This window comes from Callionymus lyra, chromosome 16 (assembly GCF_982586985.1).
Source record: "Callionymus lyra chromosome 16, fCalLyr1.hap1.1, whole genome shotgun sequence".
Classification (NCBI taxonomy): domain Eukaryota; kingdom Metazoa; phylum Chordata; class Actinopteri; order Syngnathiformes; family Callionymidae; genus Callionymus; species Callionymus lyra.
The window spans coordinates 13,026,441-13,044,505 of NC_141833.1; the positions used below are offsets into that span (position 1 = coordinate 13,026,441).

General features: G+C 40.3%; 3 protein-coding genes across 3 annotated transcripts; 1 reads left to right on the forward strand and 2 right to left on the reverse strand.

The window, feature by feature from the left end:
* The first annotated feature begins 225 nt into the window (after positions 1–225).
* Positions 226–4,642, forward strand: itm2cb (integral membrane protein 2Cb). Its single transcript, XM_087811611.1, has 6 exons — positions 226–473; positions 1,545–1,679; positions 1,769–1,960; positions 2,040–2,150; positions 3,123–3,276; positions 3,879–4,642. The coding sequence occupies exons 1-6, from the start codon at positions 375–377 to the stop codon at positions 3,962–3,964; spliced, it is 777 nt and encodes a 258-aa protein (XP_087667737.1). The 5' UTR covers positions 226–374; the 3' UTR covers positions 3,965–4,642.
* A 135-nt stretch (positions 4,643–4,777) lies between these two features.
* LOC148063799 (G protein-coupled receptor 55) lies at positions 4,778–9,927 on the reverse strand. The gene is made up of 3 exons (XM_087811610.1): positions 9,902–9,927; positions 6,465–7,198; positions 4,778–6,255 (listed from the first exon to the last, which is right to left on the reverse strand). Exons 2-3 carry the CDS (start codon positions 7,185–7,187, stop codon positions 6,061–6,063), a joined length of 918 nt encoding a protein of 305 aa, XP_087667736.1. The 5' UTR covers positions 7,188–7,198; positions 9,902–9,927; the 3' UTR covers positions 4,778–6,060.
* A 1,032-nt stretch (positions 9,928–10,959) lies between these two features.
* On the reverse strand, positions 10,960–16,721 carry snorc (secondary ossification center associated regulator of chondrocyte maturation). Its single transcript, XM_087811327.1, has 3 exons — positions 16,582–16,721; positions 11,534–11,701; positions 10,960–11,471 (listed from the first exon to the last, which is right to left on the reverse strand). Exons 1-3 carry the CDS (start codon positions 16,655–16,657, stop codon positions 11,362–11,364), a joined length of 354 nt encoding a protein of 117 aa, XP_087667453.1. The 5' UTR covers positions 16,658–16,721; the 3' UTR covers positions 10,960–11,361.
* Positions 16,722–18,065: the final 1,344 nt, after the last annotated feature.

An 18,065-nucleotide genomic window follows, 5' to 3' on the forward strand; every position in this document is an offset into this window, starting at 1 on the left:
ACCATATCTGGTGGCGCCCTTCACAATAAAAGACCGGCATTATTCGATCACCGATGTATAAAGTCTATATCGTGTTTTAATCTATTTATTTACTTCCGAATATTAAAAAAATAGTATGCGGCGTTGAGGTACACGCTTAAATGGCGTGACAGCGCGGGATAAAAACGTGGTTTCGGCACCTCGACTCTTATTCTGAAAGCGCCAGTGAGGCTTTACCTTGGTACCCACACGTTTCTTGTTCGTCAGAGAAGACGCTCCTCTGAGGTCACTGAGACCCGGGGCGAGACTCCTTTTCTGCTATATAATCTCGCCCGCCCGCCGCAGGACAGCATCAGAACCGAGTCTGGTACCGAACCCAAAGCAAACAGGCAAACATGGTGAAGATAACTTTCCACCCCGTTTCGGCGCAGAAGCCCGAGAAAGAACGAGAGAAGACGAGCGAGGAGGAGAAAGTCGTCGTTCCTCAGGCGGACGTGAGTTGCACACTTTATTATGATATTTATTATTATTATTTATGATTATGTTTATCAGCAGAATACGAACTTTGCAAGTGCGTTTTTTCCGACTTTTAATTACAGGAATATTTTAGGTAATATACAATTAAATGTACATGATTGTTGCCATTAAATTATTATTTTATGATCAGTGCAATGAACATTATTAAGCTTGTTGACCTGCAAAGTGGTTTAAACCAAAAAATAATTTAATTTAATGACAATTGTCAAATTGCCTGATTATAACCATGTATTTATTTAATGTATATCTATTCCTATGACTACACACTTAAAGGATGCATATGTTATTTGTTTATTATTTTATTGTTACATATATTTTGTTAATGATGTATTGTTGTGCAAAAGTATGACACATATAACGTTGCATAATGATTATAGGGTTATTTTTAAGTTTTGACAACTTAATTTAAATGCTTTAATAATAATAATAATAATAAAAAATTGCTGGAAAAAGAATTTAAGCAGATTTGAATCTGTCATATAATTGATGGTCATTTTTTTTAGACTTTTAGTGGTTAATAATATTGTAATTGTTGTGCTGCAGAGGCTCATGCTCTGCCCTTCCAATGACGCACCACCAGTACGTAACATGAGGTAGTCAGAGGCTCAGTGAGGCGTCACAAGTCAATGTTTGTAGATCTATTAATATTCCGTGCCTGCTGTGGGACTCCTCTCGTGCGCACTCGTGCGCACTCGTACCTAAAGCCCAGCTCCCACTGTGAGGGTGCACTGTGGGGTGGGGGGGCAAAACTTAAATATAGAATAGGGAAGTGAAGAGACCCAGACAGCCACGTGCCGTCATCATCTGTCACAATCCCTTATCCTTGGTCGCCATGGCAACAGTTGTAGAGCGAGGCGGCAGATTGCCTGAGAGACTTGTAGGTGGGTGTCTGGCAAGCGACGCTCCATTTCTGTTAGTAGAAGAAACCACTTCTACTCCTGACTATGTTGGCAACTTGCTCCGGTTATATAACGTGACTTTTTTAAAAAAAAGTTTTATAATCAAGCTCGTTTTCTTTTTCTTCGCAGACCTCCAAAGTCTCCCAAGAGAAGCCCCCAAAGCCTTTCCCGTTCCTCCTGTGCGGCCTCACTCTTGGTCCTCTGCTGCTCATATCAGGGACCCTCCTGGCCGTCACCTGCTATAAGCTCTCCTCCAAACCCCAGGTTCGTCGCCCAGAAATCACCTGTAAATTGCAAGAAAACACCCCACAAACGGCAGATTGTTTAATATCTTCTTTTTTTCCCGTCCACAGCCGACCCCAGAAGACAGCATGTTCCACTGCCGCGTGATGTTCGAAGACTCGCTCTACAATCAGCTCAGAGGTCGATACGAGCTGGAGGAGAACGTGGGCATCTTCCTGGAGGACAACTACGAGCACATCAGCGTTCCCGTGCCCCGCTTCGGAGGGTGTGACCCCGCAGACATCATCCACGATTTCCAGCGGGTACGTCGAGTCTTTCGACTACAATCTGTGTGTTCTTCATACAGCAGGTGTTAATTTTCTTTTTTAAAATTTCCTCCAGAGAGTCACGGCTTATTACGACTTCTCTTTGGACAAATGCTACATCACAGAGCTCAACACAACTTTGGTGATGCCTCCTCGCAGCCTGTGGGAGCTTCTGATCAACATCCAGGTGAGGCAGCATCATTATGCTCTTTATGTTAGTTTGATGCATAAAATATAAATCAATTAAAATTGAGTTTCAACTGCTGTAGTGCACTTTGAAATTTTATACCAGTAGGACTTTATTAAAAATACATTTTGTTATTATCAAAAAAACTTTTTTCTTTAGTAGTGTAAACACAACATAGGGACTTTTCTTGTTGCTGAATATATATCATAATATAATATAGAATATAGAATAGAAGGAAATAAACAATATAAAGTGCATTGGATAAAATACAATACAATTACATTAGAGTAAACAAACACAATGTAATACAATTACATTATTATTAAATTGAATACAATAAAAAAAAAAATCTTCAGGTCTGGACAGTAGATGACTAGAACTAATCTTGAAACATGACGTTTTGGTTCAGATTATTAGTAATCTATCGACATTAATTGAAGTCACCAGATTCCAGTACTTTATTTCAGATTAATTTGGTCTAAATTAAATATTAGTTTTAGTGTGCCACCACAAAAAAAATCCTATACAACACTGGCAGTAAAAGTTTCTGATTCTGACTTCATATCCGGAAAAATACAGATATATACGTTATATTGTCATATTAGAATCAGTGATTTTATTCGACCTCTCTTGGAACCAATCAACAGAACATAAACACAGTTTGTTACAATGAAAAACAAGTTTAATTTGTCCCGAGATTAGAGATATTTCCTACTAAAGATAACGTTTTTAGACAAAAATAGAGTGTTTTCCATTCTTTACTTATGGGTTTAAATCCCAATGGCTCATGGCGTTAAGGTAAAAAATCTAAATCTAATGTAAATCTGATTATAAAGACCTAATCACAAGAAGGAACCAGCATACCAAGTGATTAAATCAGGGTCACAATTGAAATGCGCCACGATTGTTCGGTGAATGTTCCCGGCGTGTTCCCGCACACACTGACTCACAGGGTTCTCTTTTGTCGCACAGCTCGGAACATACCTCCCGCAGACTTACATCATCCACGAGGACATGGTGGTGACGGGGCGGATAAGGAACATCCGGGCCCTGGGCCCCTACATCCACCGCCTATGTCACGGCAAAGAGACGTACCGCCTCAGGCGCAGCCACCACGACCGCCGGCGTAAGTAGCAAGTCATCATTTTTTATCAACCTCTGCCAGAGAAGCTTGCTAATAAAACCCGGGGCGTCAGATCTGCTAAGTTATTATCATATTTCACACCATCGGGGTGTGACGCGTCGTCGTGACGCTGCAGAGCCGTAGAAGGAAAGATTCTCACTCGTGAGTCACCGGTGTTTAGTCTGGTGTAGGTGGACTCTGGGCTTCTACGAAATAGAAATGGACCACGACCAAATATGGACTTCCCTCATGGACAAATTTGTGCCTCTTTGGTGTCAAGTGGTCCGTGATTGGCAGCCAGATTTTTTTTTTTTTTTTTTAATCGCTCTCCTTTCACGCTAGTGTTCACAAGCAGGGAACCTCCTGCTATGTGAGTCACTCATAGTGGAGTGAACTTCCACACACTGTGGAGGAGGCAGAGACGCTCTTGGTTTTGATTGGTGCAGGAAGCCTCCGATGGGATGCGTCAGAGTCCATTTATGGATGCGATTTTGTCAGGGATAACCAGAGTCGTCACAAACGCGTCGTATGAAATGTGGAAAAAATGGATTTGACTGAAGACGGAAGGAACTAAACTCTTCTTCTTTTTTTTTTTTCATTTGCAGAGAGACGTGAAACTCAAAGGTGTCACAGCATTCGTCATTTCGAGAACACTTTTGTAATGGAGACCACAATCTGCGAAGAACTCTGAGATCAGAAGAGGAAGACCACCTGAGCTCATACCTCTTATCTGTCAACTGCACTTTATTACTGTTTATTCTACATTTTATTTTCATTTTAAGTTATTTTAACTTGTATTGGATCACTTTGTGTTGGTATAAATGTTATTTATGCCTTTGTTTTTAAGTTTGTTGATTCACTTTGCACACTTGAATACTCGTTTGTCGTCTGTATTTATTGTTTATTTAGGTGTACAGCAGAAATACCTCATGTATATTACTAGAAACATGTACATACTCCGATTGTTCAGAAGCAATATAGATGCTAGATACACGGATTTTTATCTGAAATCGACTTGTTTTGTGAACCATGCCCGTCTCTCGTCCTCAGACATAAACGGCTTTAGACTGTATTCAGTAGCAGCGCTTCAGAGTGACGGGAGGAAAGACAATCTGCTCCTTCAATGTCAGAACGACAGCAGGAAAGCTTTTGTAAATCCGATACACACTTATCTTGCCTCGCGCTTCCTTCATGTCTGATGTTTCTTTCCTTCACAATATTTGTGTCTTCACTGGAATACAAAGTTTGTCTTTTTGTACCCGATAACATCTCTGTCATGACATCCGTTCACAGTCCGAGAAGACATATTTTGCTGTACAGTCGGTTCTTATGATACTTTGCTGCTTTCACAATAAATATTCAAACTTTATTTGTCTTGGGATTTTGTCAGTAGAGCTTAAGGTCAGCACACAGATGTATTTATTCAATTTTACATTACAAGATTAAAAGCTGTTATATATGACTGGTCCACCATCTTGTCAGAGACCTGGAGGTTGACATCAACTTCCTGCTCCATTTTATTTTCCTCTTCCGACATTTATTTAAATTATGATCTAGTAACATTAGACTTTAAAACTTGTAGTATTATGACTTTAATTCTCCCAACATTACGACCTTTAAAAGTGTAGTATCGGGATGTTTAATCTTGCAACATAATGACTTTAAAAGTCACACTACAATTACTTTAAATCTCTCAACATTATGACTTTTTTAAGTTACAATTACTTTTAATCTTGTAAAAGTAGAAATTTAAAAGTCTTAGTGTCACGACTTTCAATATCGAAACATTACGACTCCAAAAGTTGGATTTACAAATCTAATCTTGCAAAATTGTGACTTAAAAAGTCATAGTATCACAACTTCTTATCTTACATTAAAACTTTGAAAGTCGTGGTTGAACGACTTTTGATTACGACTACATTACGATTCTACAAGTTTTAGTATCAGGACTTTTTTTTATCTTTAATCTTCAAGCATTAAAAGTCTTTGAGACTTTCAATCTTGCAACATAACGACTTTAAAAACTGTTGTGTTAAGACTTTGTTGTGGACTTATTCTTGCAACATTGGGCTTTAAAAGTCGTGGTTTAATAATGTTTAATTTTGAAACATTACGACTTTAAAAGTCATAGTATCGCGATTTTCAATCTAGGTTAGGTTAGGTAGAACTTTATTGATCCCTCAGGAGGTCTCCTGTTGTTTTGTTCCAATTAGACACAGCAATACAGCAATTATTCATAAAAATAAGAACAAGAAAAAAGAGAAATAAAGAGAAAGAACGAGAAATAACAAGTCGTGGTTGAATAATAAAACATTACGACTTTAAATATTGTAGTAATACGACTTTTAAAAGTTGTAGAACAGCGACTATTTCTTGCAACATTGGGCTTCAATAGTCGTAGTATAGCGACTTTTAATCAAGCAATATTTCAATTTTAAAAGTCGTGGATGAATAACTTTAACTGTGCAGCATTACGACTTTGAAAATCGTACTGTTGCAACAAAAGTTGTGGTGAAGTGACTTTTAAGAGTCGCAGCAAAACTAGGACTTTACAAGTCGTGTTTTAATGATTTAATCTCGCAACATTACGTCTATAAAAAGTCTTAATAAAGCGACTTTTAATCAGGAAACAATGCTACTTTAAAAGTGGTAGTACAGTGACCTTAAAAGTCGTGCATGAACCGCTTTTAATCTTGCAACATGTGTATAAAAGTAGTTTACAGTTATGGTCGACCACTGGCTTCCTGTCAGCTGTTATGTCACGTTCGAGTTTCAATATCATCGCTTTCAAACCTTTGAGGTTCTGCTTGTCACACTTCGCTGGTTCTTGAAGATGTTGCTGGAGCTCCTGGCCTCGTTGGTGATGAAGTAGTAGCACAGCGCGTCCAGGCAGCAGGTGACGTTGGACAGACACATGGTCACTTGGAGGAAAATGCTGATTCCGTTTTTCGCTCGGCAGTCTTTGATCACTCCCTGGTGCACCTGAAGTCAGGAAACATGTCAAAAAATAAGTTGCTTTATACATGTATGAAGAAATTTGGACCAGACTAAATAAGCATTTTGGTCTATATTATAGTGCAAGGAACCATTAATGATCTTATCTTTCCACTTTGATTACTTCATTGTGTTTGCATATCTCTCCTGTTTCGGATCAAAACATTTTGTGATCCATAAACATCTCATCATCTCACCAGGAACTGCAGCAGAATGCCAAGGTTGCTGGGAGTGAAGGGCGCGAGGAAGGCCCCGAGACTGCTGTAGATGAACTTCACACAACTCTGGCTGCTCTGTTGCTCCGACTTCTTGAGCGTCCAGACGGTCTGGACGGAGCAGTTGACCAGCACCAGAGCCGGTACCAGAAACCCGAACACCAGCAGAGGGATGATCAGGGAAGGACGCCAGGAGTTCTTGGAAAACCCTTGAAAACAGTGAAAGTCCTTCGGCCCCTCCTGCCGGAAACCGTTCATGATGAAGGAGACGGTTGTAAAGCCCAAGACCCAAACCAGCATGCAGGTCGCCAGGGACGCCATCGGCGAGCGCCACTGTTTGGCTCTGAACGGGTGGCAAATGGCGAGCCAGCGGTCCACGGAAATGCACATGATGGTGTAGATGCTGCCGTATACGCCCATGAAATAGAGGATTTCCAAAAACAAGCAGAGCGGCTGGAGGCCGCCGGGCCACTGGTGGTTGGCGGCGTGCATTTTGAAGGGAAGCGGGAAAAGGACCAGCAGGTCCATGAGAGCCAGGCTGGTCATGTAGATGGTGGACTCGGTCCATTTGGGCAGGGAGACACAGAAAACGACCAGAGCTGCGTAGTTGAGAATCAGACCGATGATGAAAATGGGAACGTAGATGACCAGCACCAGGTTCTTCATCACGTCATCGACCGCTTCGAAAGAACAGTTGCTCGCCATGATGACTGAATCTACGAACCACAGAGGAAGAAGAGGTGAGTTTCTTTCAGCCATAGATTTAAAGCCATAACTTCTAGTTAATTAATGGAAGTTCTAACACGGCACCTAAAACCTAAACGCGATGAATTGTTGTTACATAGGCAGAGATAGATCGAATGATTATTCTTAATCCGGGTTCACACCAAACACTACTCACGTGATCCCTTTCTGCGACTAGTTGACTTCCTGCTGTCTCTGAAGTGGCATCTAAAAAAAGTAGGTCAACATTTAGCCCTTTGGCTTTTCTCCTTAATTTGATAAATTTTCCATCTTTTCACATGTCACGAACATCGACCAATCCATCCATCCATCCATCCATCCATCCATCCATCCATCCATCCATCCATCCATCCATCCATCCATCCATCCATCCATCCATCCATCCATCCATCCATCCATCCATCCATCCATCCATCCATCCATCCATCCATCCATCCATCCATCCATCCATCCATCCATCCATCCATCCATCCATCCATCCATCCATCCCTCCCTCCCTCCTTCTCTCCCTCCGTCCGTCCGTCCGTCCATCCATCCATCCATCCATCCATCCATCCATCCATCCATCCATCCATCCATCCATCCATCCATCTATCCATCTATCCATCCATCCATCCATCCATCCATCCATCCATCCATCCATCCATCCATCCATCCATCCATCCATCCATCCATCCATCCATCCATCCATCCATCCATCCATCCATCCATCCATCCATCCATCCCTCCCTCCCTCCCTCCTTCTCTCCCTCCGTCCGTCCATCCATCCATCATCCATCCATCCATCTCTCCATCTATCCATCTATCCATCTATCCATCTATCCATCTATCCATCTATCCATCTATCCATCTATCCATCTATCCATCTATCCATCTATCCATCTATCCATCCATCCATCTATCCATGCATCTATCCCTCCTTCTGTCCATCCATCCATCCATCCATCCATCCATCCATCCATCCATCCATCCATCCATCCATCCATCCATCCATCCATCCATCCATCCATCCATCCATCCATCAAATTATGAAGGGAGAATCTGAAGCAGAAATATATCCCTACCTCTTCACAACTTGTTTTGGAATCATCAAAAATATATATTTTTAATGAAATACTAAAAACAGAACAAAAACAAAAATTAAATCAAAATAACTAATCGGATTACTATAAGAAATGTGTATAAAATTTTAACTAAAATGTACTGCAGTGAACAGAGAAGGTTTCAATGAGCTTCAGGGTGATTTTCAAAGTGGATATTACAGCGGAGATTATAGCGGAGGTAACATAAGAGCGTCTCCCGTACAAAACAACAACAACATGAAACAGCAGAAATAAAAATATGATATTGAAATAAATATCAAACTTAAATTGTCTCTGATTCTATTATCACGGAAACTATTCGGCGTCGAGCTGGCGTCAAGTGAGCGAGAGGGATTTTCTAAATCTTTCATGCCTCATAAGTCTCTTTAAAGCATCGTACAATGTTGATATTATGTATTAAAGAATAAATAACTTGCTCGCTCCCTTTCTGCTGGTCCTTGAAAAAACCTTATTTTCAATACAGTCCTTCTCCTATTGCTTCCTCCTGTAAAGGTTTGAATGAGCTTTATTTACAAATAACACATTCTCGTGACAACAACAGTTGTATGAGTTAATATTTAAACAATAGCAGTGTGAAGCCATGAGAGTCAGATATACTATTGTGTATTCTTTGTATTTAGAACATCTTTACAGTGATGTTTCTGGTCTGTTTAGTTGTAACTGTGCACGGCTTCACAAAATATTTTTTCTCTCCAGAAGGTCTCATACTGAACTGAATTATTAAAAAAGATTGACAATGATTTCCACTGACACATACTCAAGACCTTGGTGGAATAATTTCCCCAAAAGTATTTTCATTAATAGTTGTATTTACCACTTTATCTCGCAGTTTAAATTGATAGTTAAACCAAAATTCCCCTTTTTTCTACTCACCCTCATGTCGACTAATGGTTGGTAATGTGTTACTTTCAACAGTTATTAAGGAAAAATGTACGTTTATTTTAATTTAGCAACTGGTGCTCAGTTGTCTTCGTCTTTGTCTAAAACTTTGTCCATACTGCTCGTCTGTCACGTGCATCTTGTATTGATGTTTTTAAATGTGTGTCATGTGTCAGTACGTATACAGAGACACTTCGATATGTGATCTAGTTTGACACCTGATCTAAATGCTCCTATTGGGTTTCATCGTCAAAGTTTTCTTTCATACAGCTTTATTTCTCTTATAAAAGAGACAAACAGGCTTTTTTTTATCTTCCACATTTTACAGATTTAATGAACTCCTTGTAATTTTAATGTGGTTTACACCGAACCCCACTTCCTCTAGTGCGCCAGACACATCTTTGCAATGCAGAAGCTGATGCAGAAACACTTCTTCTTCTCTTCTCTTATCAACGCAGCAGCTCTTTGTTCGTTAGACAAATCCCCAAAAAAACAAGATCAATTGATCTAAATGGATCACGTTAACAACATCCGTCGACATCATAGTCCGAGTCATTGTTATGGCGAGGCTGCAATAATTCTTGAAAGAAATTGATACACGATATAAGATTAAATTAAAAGTTTGAAGGATGACGTTGCAGAAATGATTTAGTAAATTTCCATCATATAATACCAAAAGAAAATCAAACTCACCTTGCAGTGAGTCGTCGGTCCCAAGAGTGTCAGACTGACTGACACCACTGCTTTCACAGCTTGTTTGTTACTTCCTATCTGTTGACCACAAACTGCAAGTGTGACTGAAAACATCTGATGACCTTAATGATACTAAAGATAAGTGTGTATCTCTGCCATTTAAATTATTTTATTTCGCAAAAGCGTCATTAAGTTCAGGTTGGCAAGATATGATTAATTACACTCTTGTGACCTTTTTCTTATAAAACATTTTGATCAAATATTATTAAAATACCTTCTTTTTTTTTTACCGTATATCTTGGTGAATCACCCTGAATCCATGGTCCAGCCAAAATTCCAGTCAGTACACAGGCGGGAGTTTTGGTAATTTTTGGGATATGGCATATGGATGGATTTATGATGGATGGATGGACGGACGGAAGGATGGATGGATGGACGGACGGACGGACGGACGGACGGACAGACAGAGAGATAGATAGATGGATAGATGGATGGATAGATGGATTGACGGATTGACGGATGGATGGATGGATGGATGGATGGATGGATGGGTGGATGGATGGATGGATGGATGGATGGATGGATGGATGGATGGATGGATGGATGGATGGATGGATGGATGGATGGATGGATGGATGGATGGATGGATGGATGGATGGATGGATGGATGGATGGATGGATGGAAGGATGGATGGACGGACGGACGGACAGAGAGATAGATAGATAGATAGATGGATGGATGGATAGATGGATAGATGGATAGATTGATTGACGGATGGACGGATGGACGGATGGATGGATGGATGGATGGATGGATGGATGGATGGATGGATGGATGGATGGATGGATGGATGGATGGATGGATTTACGGATTGACGGATTGACAGATGGATGGATGGATGGATGGATGGATGGATGGATGGATGGATGGATGGATGGATGGATGGATGGATGGATGGATGGATGGATGGATGGATGGATGGATGGATGGATGGATGGACGGACGGAAAACAAAGAACAAAATGCTAAAGAGGCGTAATTCAATCATTTGAGTTCACCACATTTATTCTTTTTTTCCATTTGCTTTTATTTGACACAGAAGTTGCATTAAAAGTTTGTCTACATTAACCTGACGGTCGCGTTAAGTGCATTTCCTGGAGTGTAGACGCAATAAAAAGCAACTCAAGCGAGAGTAATTTCCACTGGGAGAGCCAGCCAGCTTCTAAACACACGAGCAGACGAGTCGTATTCTTGGAGGGCGACACTGTGAGTTCAGCAGCCGTTCGTTACAGTGAGGGGAACCTGCCACATTTGACACTAGGGACCCCAAAAATAAACAGTGAGTCAGGAGTTGACAAATAGGAAATGTGAAGTCACACTGCACGCACACACATACACACATACACACACACACACACTGACATCATAGCAACACACAAATATACACACACATTCCCACATTAGGAGGCAGTGAACTTCCGGAGCGTGATCACGATGAGGGCGAGGAGGACCGAGGCTCCCAGGAACACAGCGATCACGATGGCAGTGATGGCCCCTGGCCCGAGGACCCCTAGACACACACATTTAGTTTAGAGTCCCCCCGAAATACGCCAACGGTCCGAGTGACGTTACCTTCCTCCTCCTCGATGGCGTGGGAGTGCGTGGCGTCTTCGTAGTCGATGGTGTACGTCTGCTCCGTCATTCCGTGGAAAGGGTCTTTGGTGGTGATGTCACTGGGGGGCTCTCCGGACATGGTCTCCTGGTGGTCTCTGGTGGGCGTCGACGGGTCTGCCACCGTCTCTGCAGGCCCAGAAATCAATGAAACGTAACGACATCATGCAGTTGTGGCTTCACAAGTCGCTGTCGATGACTGGCTGGTCATCTGATAGAGACTCAGAGTAGAACAGAGGTCCTAGGAATCGTGTGTCTAACTGGGAGGAGGCCCTGGGGCAGACCAAGTCAAACATTTAAGGAATATAAATCAAGAGTGAGATATGTCCCCGCGACCCAAACATGGATCACCCGAGGCAAAGGTCGGAACAACCGCTGTTTCAAAAACTGAGGCTTAAAGAGGTTATTTTAAACACTTGTAACACTTTCCTCACCACTTTTGATTCAGGAAGATGATTCAGCGACGCGACAATTGATGCAGCTCAAACTTAGTTGCTCGATTTTTAATTATATCGTCGAAATATTCAAGTCAAGTATATTATTTAGATAGAAATTCCTGGCACGTATTATAATTTGATACAATAAAATTAATTACAAATAATATTGGAAAACTTTAAAACAGTTTTAATGTATTTTATTAATATCAAAAAGTCAGAATTCTGGATTCAAATGTCACCTTGTTAATACTTTTTGGAAGTTTTTGTCTCTTTAAATTATGCTTAATTCACAACTTAAATCTAATTCTAACTTTTAATCAAAATGATACGTCAAGTTACGATGATCATCATCTACATCTTGTTTTTGTTCAACAATCATTTACTTTTAGACGTTTAGACATTTACGGTTCTCCTGAAGTATTTCTGAGTCGTGATGATTCTTCCCTCTGAAGCAACAGCTTTCACTCGGAACATCTGCACACAATCCTTCCCATTCACTTCACACGCGTGTTCCCTCCACTGCTCACATACCAACAAAACCATCCACCAAATATGTTTACTCTTCATTTAGAACGCCGTGTTGACTCTGTAGCCTCCGACGCCCTCCGTAAACCTACTTATTCTTATTATTTTAAGTGACTTACACGGCAAAAAAATGAAAGTATTTCAATTCCATGGTGTGTTTTGATCATTAATTCAATGGTTTTTGAGAAAGTGAAGCTCAGAACGTTTTGTGAGGTTTAGAATAAGCTCTTTTTGCAAAATATACCTTTTTTTTTCGTGTAATCTGGATCATCACCCATGAATCAATTTAAAGGATTAACTGTGGAGAGGATTTGGAGGTGATTACCATCTGGATCCACACATTTTTTGAAGGATTTGTCACTCTATATGTGGTGGAGAAGGAGCGTGAGTTTGTTGCTGCCCCCTAGTGTCACTATGAGCTCATTGCTATCAACAATTTATTGTGCGTTGTATTAAATCGATAACATATCGGGAAGGCAATCGTATCGGATAATCAAAAATGGGAATTATAATTGTAAATTAGTGGTTTTGGATGTTTGCGTTCTCTTGTTCTAGTCATTATTAGCAATTATTTTCTTGTTTTTTGATATAATATGTCTATTTCTTTCTTTCTCTTATGATACATTTCTTATATTCATTTTCAAATAATTTAAAAAATGTTTATCTAAATAAGTTGTGTGAGATCATGGGAATTGGAGTGGAGCATTTCCCGATTTTATTTTATTTTTTAAAATAATTTTCTTAAGCAAAATGTGTTTTTGATTGTTTTTTTGGGTCAAATTTTTATTTTCCCTTTATGTGATTTAAAAATCCTATGAAGGAACCCTTGGAAGGAAATGACTGCCTTCAGGTATTGAATAGTTGATCGATTCTTTAAAAATGAAGGAGAAAAACACAATTTTACTCATTATTTTTCATAGTTTTAAATCTACATTTTAAAAATTTATTGTTTTAGTGAACGGTATGAGCAAAAAAACAACAAATATCCCACCAAAGAAAAAAAAAGGTTAATTTATCGATCATGATGGAAGAAAGTATGATATCAGATTTTTATTTTCTTTAATTAAAAAATATAAATATTCGATTTTCCCAATTCTGGCTCTTACGATCTCTGGAACGTTGTTGAGTTTCTGATGGTGAAGAAGAGTTTTTTAGTCACCCTACAGGAAGCAGAGGCAGCAGTTTATCTTTGTCTTATCAGGTTTGATCTTCTGCTGAGGCGGTATCTGAACCCACATGGCAAGCTCCGCCACCGCCGACAACCTAAATCTTCTCTTCCTGTGTCGAGGTTTGATGTTTCCGTCTTTGCTGATTGCGAGCAGGTATTTAGATGCGACGTGTTGACTTGGAGCTGTGTTCCTGCACTGTAGCTAGGGGTCGCAGAGGCGGGTGTGGGGGTGGGTGGGGGTCGGGGGGGTCTAAGGTGGGTCCCGGGCCTGTGGCCAGCCCGGCCATCAATGAGGCCTTGAGCAGCCGGGGCACAAAGGGCAGCTTGTCCGGCGCCGGAGAGCGGCGGGCATCGACCAGTAACAACTGGCCTGCTGCAAACGGCCACTACTGGAAGTCAAACAAACTTGTTTATGAAACCAGACGTCGTGTGTGAAAAGTCTGTGTCCTCTAGGAGTCCTGATTTATCCTGGAGGCAGAAAATAATTTGCCGTTTTTTCCGTTGGAGCTCGATTCCATGTGATGATTGCTGTTTGTTTGTCTTACCGACTCGAGGCAAAACATTTCCAACCGAGGTTAAAATATGGTGCATTTTTTAAGCGACCGTTGGAAATTTATAAGATTTTAGGGATGATAGAAAATATCTATATGGCGATTTATGGTGTATAACTAGTTATAATATAACTATAATATATTTGTTATTTACAGTTAGCATATTTTCAGGTCGTGTTCATTTTTATGTTGCAGTTAAACTGGCTGCTGGATGGCAGCAGTCATCACGTCCTCCAAAGCTAAAGGAACTTCAAATATCCCGCAATAACTGAGGACGAGAGGATACAGTCGACTCCAGCAGCTTTTAAAGCTGATGTTTGGACATATTTTGGTTTCCAAACAAATTAAAGCAGTTACGGCTTCGTCAAGAGTCATGTGGTCTGTAAATTCTGCAACAAGTACTCGACAATACTACACATACATCCTCGTTACTACAGTATCACAATAGTCACAATATATTGTATAGTTGTCTGTGTATCGTGATGCAAATGAGGAAACGTTAGTTGTGATCTGGATCACCATCTGGATCCACAAGTCATTTGAAGATTGAAAGTAAATTCCGGAACACTCCTTCCACCTGCTGTCCGATCGAGCTCATTGCCATCAGCCATATTTCAAATGCTAAAAAGGTGCCGAACCATCTGAATAAGTTGGGTTTTTAATTGAGAAAAATGAAATGGTAGTGAAGGATTCTGAGACTAAGGAAAGGGAGACTGTGAAGCTGAAGCTACAGATTGTTAAACGAGTTCACGTTAAAGTCTGTCGGGACGATTACATCACAGACAGCTGTCGGGAATGCTGCATGCAGACTCCCGAGACTCACAAAAAAACATTTGTTTGGTCGCTCCGTCTGCTCTGTCGGGTTTTCTCACCAGCCAGAGAGACGACAAACTGAAGTGACGCCTGAGTGTGAAAAGAGATTTTGAGAACAGAAAGAAGTACAGACAGTACCGGACGTGGATGATGTCACCGTCTCACATCATAAACAGACTTTACTCGCTATACATCCATCCATCCAGATGTTTATCCGGGTTGATAGATCATAGACGGATGGAAGGATGGACACATAGAGGAAGGAAAGCTGGACAGAAAAACAGATAAATGCTCAATGGAAAGAATTAACGATGATCGATAGAAAGATGATCGATAGATGATGGTAAAATAGATAGAAAGATGTATTGCTGGAAGGATGGAAAGTTGGACAGGTGGATGAATGGAAGATGGATGGGTGGATGGAAAGATGGAGAGATAGATGGCTGAATGGATGAATTGTCGATGATATAGATGGAAGGATGGATAGATTGGTGGAAGGATGTATTGCTAGATTGATAGAGAAGTGTTGATGAATGGATGGAAAGTTGGTCAAATAGATGCGAAAAGACGATGGATAGATGGAAAAATAGATGGATGGATGAATGACAATAGATGGATGGATAAGTAGAAGTAGTAATAGTGGATGATAGATAGATGGATGAATTGACAATAAATAGATTAATAAATAGATTAATGTGCGATAGATATATGGATAAGTTGAATGATGAATGGATGAGGGATAGATGAAAGGACGGATAAATGATAGGTGGAACGATAAAGTGGATAGATAGGGGATGGTTGGATGGATGGATGGATGGATGGAAGGATGGACGGACGGATGGATAGATAGAGAAGGTGGAACGATGTATAGATAAAATAAAAGTGGATAGGTAGATGGATGATAGACAGATAAATAGATGGATGGATGGTATACAGATGTTAGATAAACCAATGGTAAATTAAGTGATATAAAGATGGATAAATAGATGGATGATTTTGTTGATGTACGTGATAAAGAAGTTAAAAAGAAAGTTTATAGAATCCACTATTACATCTCTATTGTGAGATGGAAGAACTGCCAGCAGAGGGCGCTCTGATTCGTACTGCTGCCCCTTGATTTTACTTGGGGGGGAAAAAAAGCTAAAAAAAACCCCTTAATTTTGAATTTTAATTTTAACAGTTGGATTAAATGTCACATCATATATCATTTTATGTATTTTTATTTATTTGGGGTATTTAATACAACATAAAAAATACTTTTTTTCCACTGTTAAAATGAGTAATTTTCAAAACTAAACTCTCGTAATCTGGTCGTGATTTTTCCGATTCATTAAATCAAGTGAGTCGTCAAAGAGAAGCTTTCACAGCTCGCACAACTGCATCATTTACTCACACACACACACACACACACACACACACACACACACACACACACACCTCTAGTCTGTGTGTGTGCGTGTCAACACACACCTTCAGATTGATCCTCACGCTCCGTGCAGTAATCAATAAGCGTACCTGAGCAGGTGAAGACCACCAGAGCTCCGAGGACCACCAGCAGGAGGAACCTCCGCGCGCAGCTGCAGCCAGTCATGGTGGGATGATGTTGAGATGTTGAGATGTTGAGAGCAGGGTAAGGAGCGTCCGAGTCCTCAGGGGTGACAAGTCGGTGTGGAGGAAAGGTGGGCTCCAGGAGGAGGAGGAGGAGGAGGAGGAATTACAGGAGGTCCTGGACAGTGTGGACTTTGTCATCCTCACAGGGCCCACCCACTCCAGTTAGACCAGGGGGGAGCCATCAGAGAGACCGGGTCACCTTCAGACGGGTCGGTGAAAACTTTATAGCAAATTAACGTCAAGATCTTGATCCCCCACACTCAGTGAAGTTGACCTTTGGCCTCACAAGGTCAAGGATGGGTCAAATATTTAAGACATTGCAGTTTTTTTTACTAAATATATTTTGGTTGGACTCAAGCATCCATTTTAACTTCATCCATTTTCTTCTTTACCCTAGAATATACAGTATATTGTGTCTGAGAATATATACATACATATATATATATATATATATATATTACATCTGTTTTGTTGCATTTTTGGATATCTTTGACATTTGTTAAATTTTTCATTTCATTTAGAACGTTGCAGTATTCATACAAAATACTTAAATTAGGAAATTTCCCTAAAATAAATATAAAGTTCTATCCATCTATTAGCATATTTTCAAGGATTAGCAACAGTAGTTTTTTTTTCTGTTCGATTATTGAAAAGCTTAACTTTAAATGTTGATGGTTTTTATGAGATTTGTAGGATTTGTTCATAGTAAGTAGATGTTCTGCATGTTTAGGAAGGTTTTGACGCGTGAATCATTCACTTGTATGGCTTCACACCGCTGCTGCTGCTGCTCACGTGTCCATAGCTTCAAATACATAAAAACACCTGCATTTCTACCTCGGCTTTTACGATCTGCCGTGTCTCGTTTTGAGAGGTTTAGTGACACCAGAATGCCACAGTGGTTTTGAACCTTCGTGTCAAACCCTGAGGTGCGAGTTTGAATCCCTGCGAGGAGATTCGTTTCTTTCGCTGCATCCAACTCAATTCTAGCACCATTGACGTTATTTCAATCATCACATCGTGTCTTGTTTAATGAGCTGCTTGGCAGAGGTTTGCTCACTAGTTTAATGGCAAGGAAGCCTTTGAGCAAGTCTTTGAAAACCCCAGCGTTGTTATTGTGTCAAATGAGGAGGGGGGGCACCGGACACAAGCGTCAACAGCCATCAGACTGTTTTATTTCATGGTCAATAAAAAAAAAGAAAAAAGTACGACTCCAGCAGGTCATATTCATATATTATAATACAGATGTGGAATTGAAAGTTTATTCTTTAAACAGCCTAGTATTTTACAATAGATAACTACTTGGAACTTTTGAACATGTCCTTAAAACAGGACATAAGTGGGCACCAATCCTTGGGTTCTACGTCACCAGCGTTATCCATGAACACCCA

Bases quoted from the DNA above. Each gene is read 5' to 3' on its own strand.
- LOC148063799 (XM_087811610.1), bottom strand. From the start codon at position 7,187: ATGGCGAGCAACTGTTCTTTCGAAGCGGTCGATGACGTGATGAAGAAC. The intron at 6,256-6,464 runs GTGAGATGATGA...TCCTGACTTCAG, and splicing joins GCATTCTGCTGCAGTTCCTG to GTGCACCAGGGAGTGATCAA.
- snorc (XM_087811327.1), bottom strand. From the start codon at position 16,657: ATGACTGGCTGCAGCTGCGCGCGGAGGTTCCTCCTGCTGGTGGTCCTC. The intron at 11,702-16,581 runs GTACGCTTATTG...CTGGGCCTGCAG, and splicing joins GGTGGTCTTCACCTGCTCAG to AGACGGTGGCAGACCCGTCG. The intron at 11,472-11,533 runs GTAACGTCACTC...GTGTGTGTCTAG, and splicing joins CGCCATCGAGGAGGAGGAAG to GGGTCCTCGGGCCAGGGGCC.
- itm2cb (XM_087811611.1), top strand. From the start codon at position 375: ATGGTGAAGATAACTTTCCACCCCGTTTCGGCGCAGAAGCCCGAGAAA. The intron at 1,680-1,768 runs GTTCGTCGCCCA...TCCCGTCCACAG, and splicing joins AGCTCTCCTCCAAACCCCAG to CCGACCCCAGAAGACAGCAT. The intron at 3,277-3,878 runs GTAAGTAGCAAG...TTTCATTTGCAG, and splicing joins CAGCCACCACGACCGCCGGC to AGAGACGTGAAACTCAAAGG.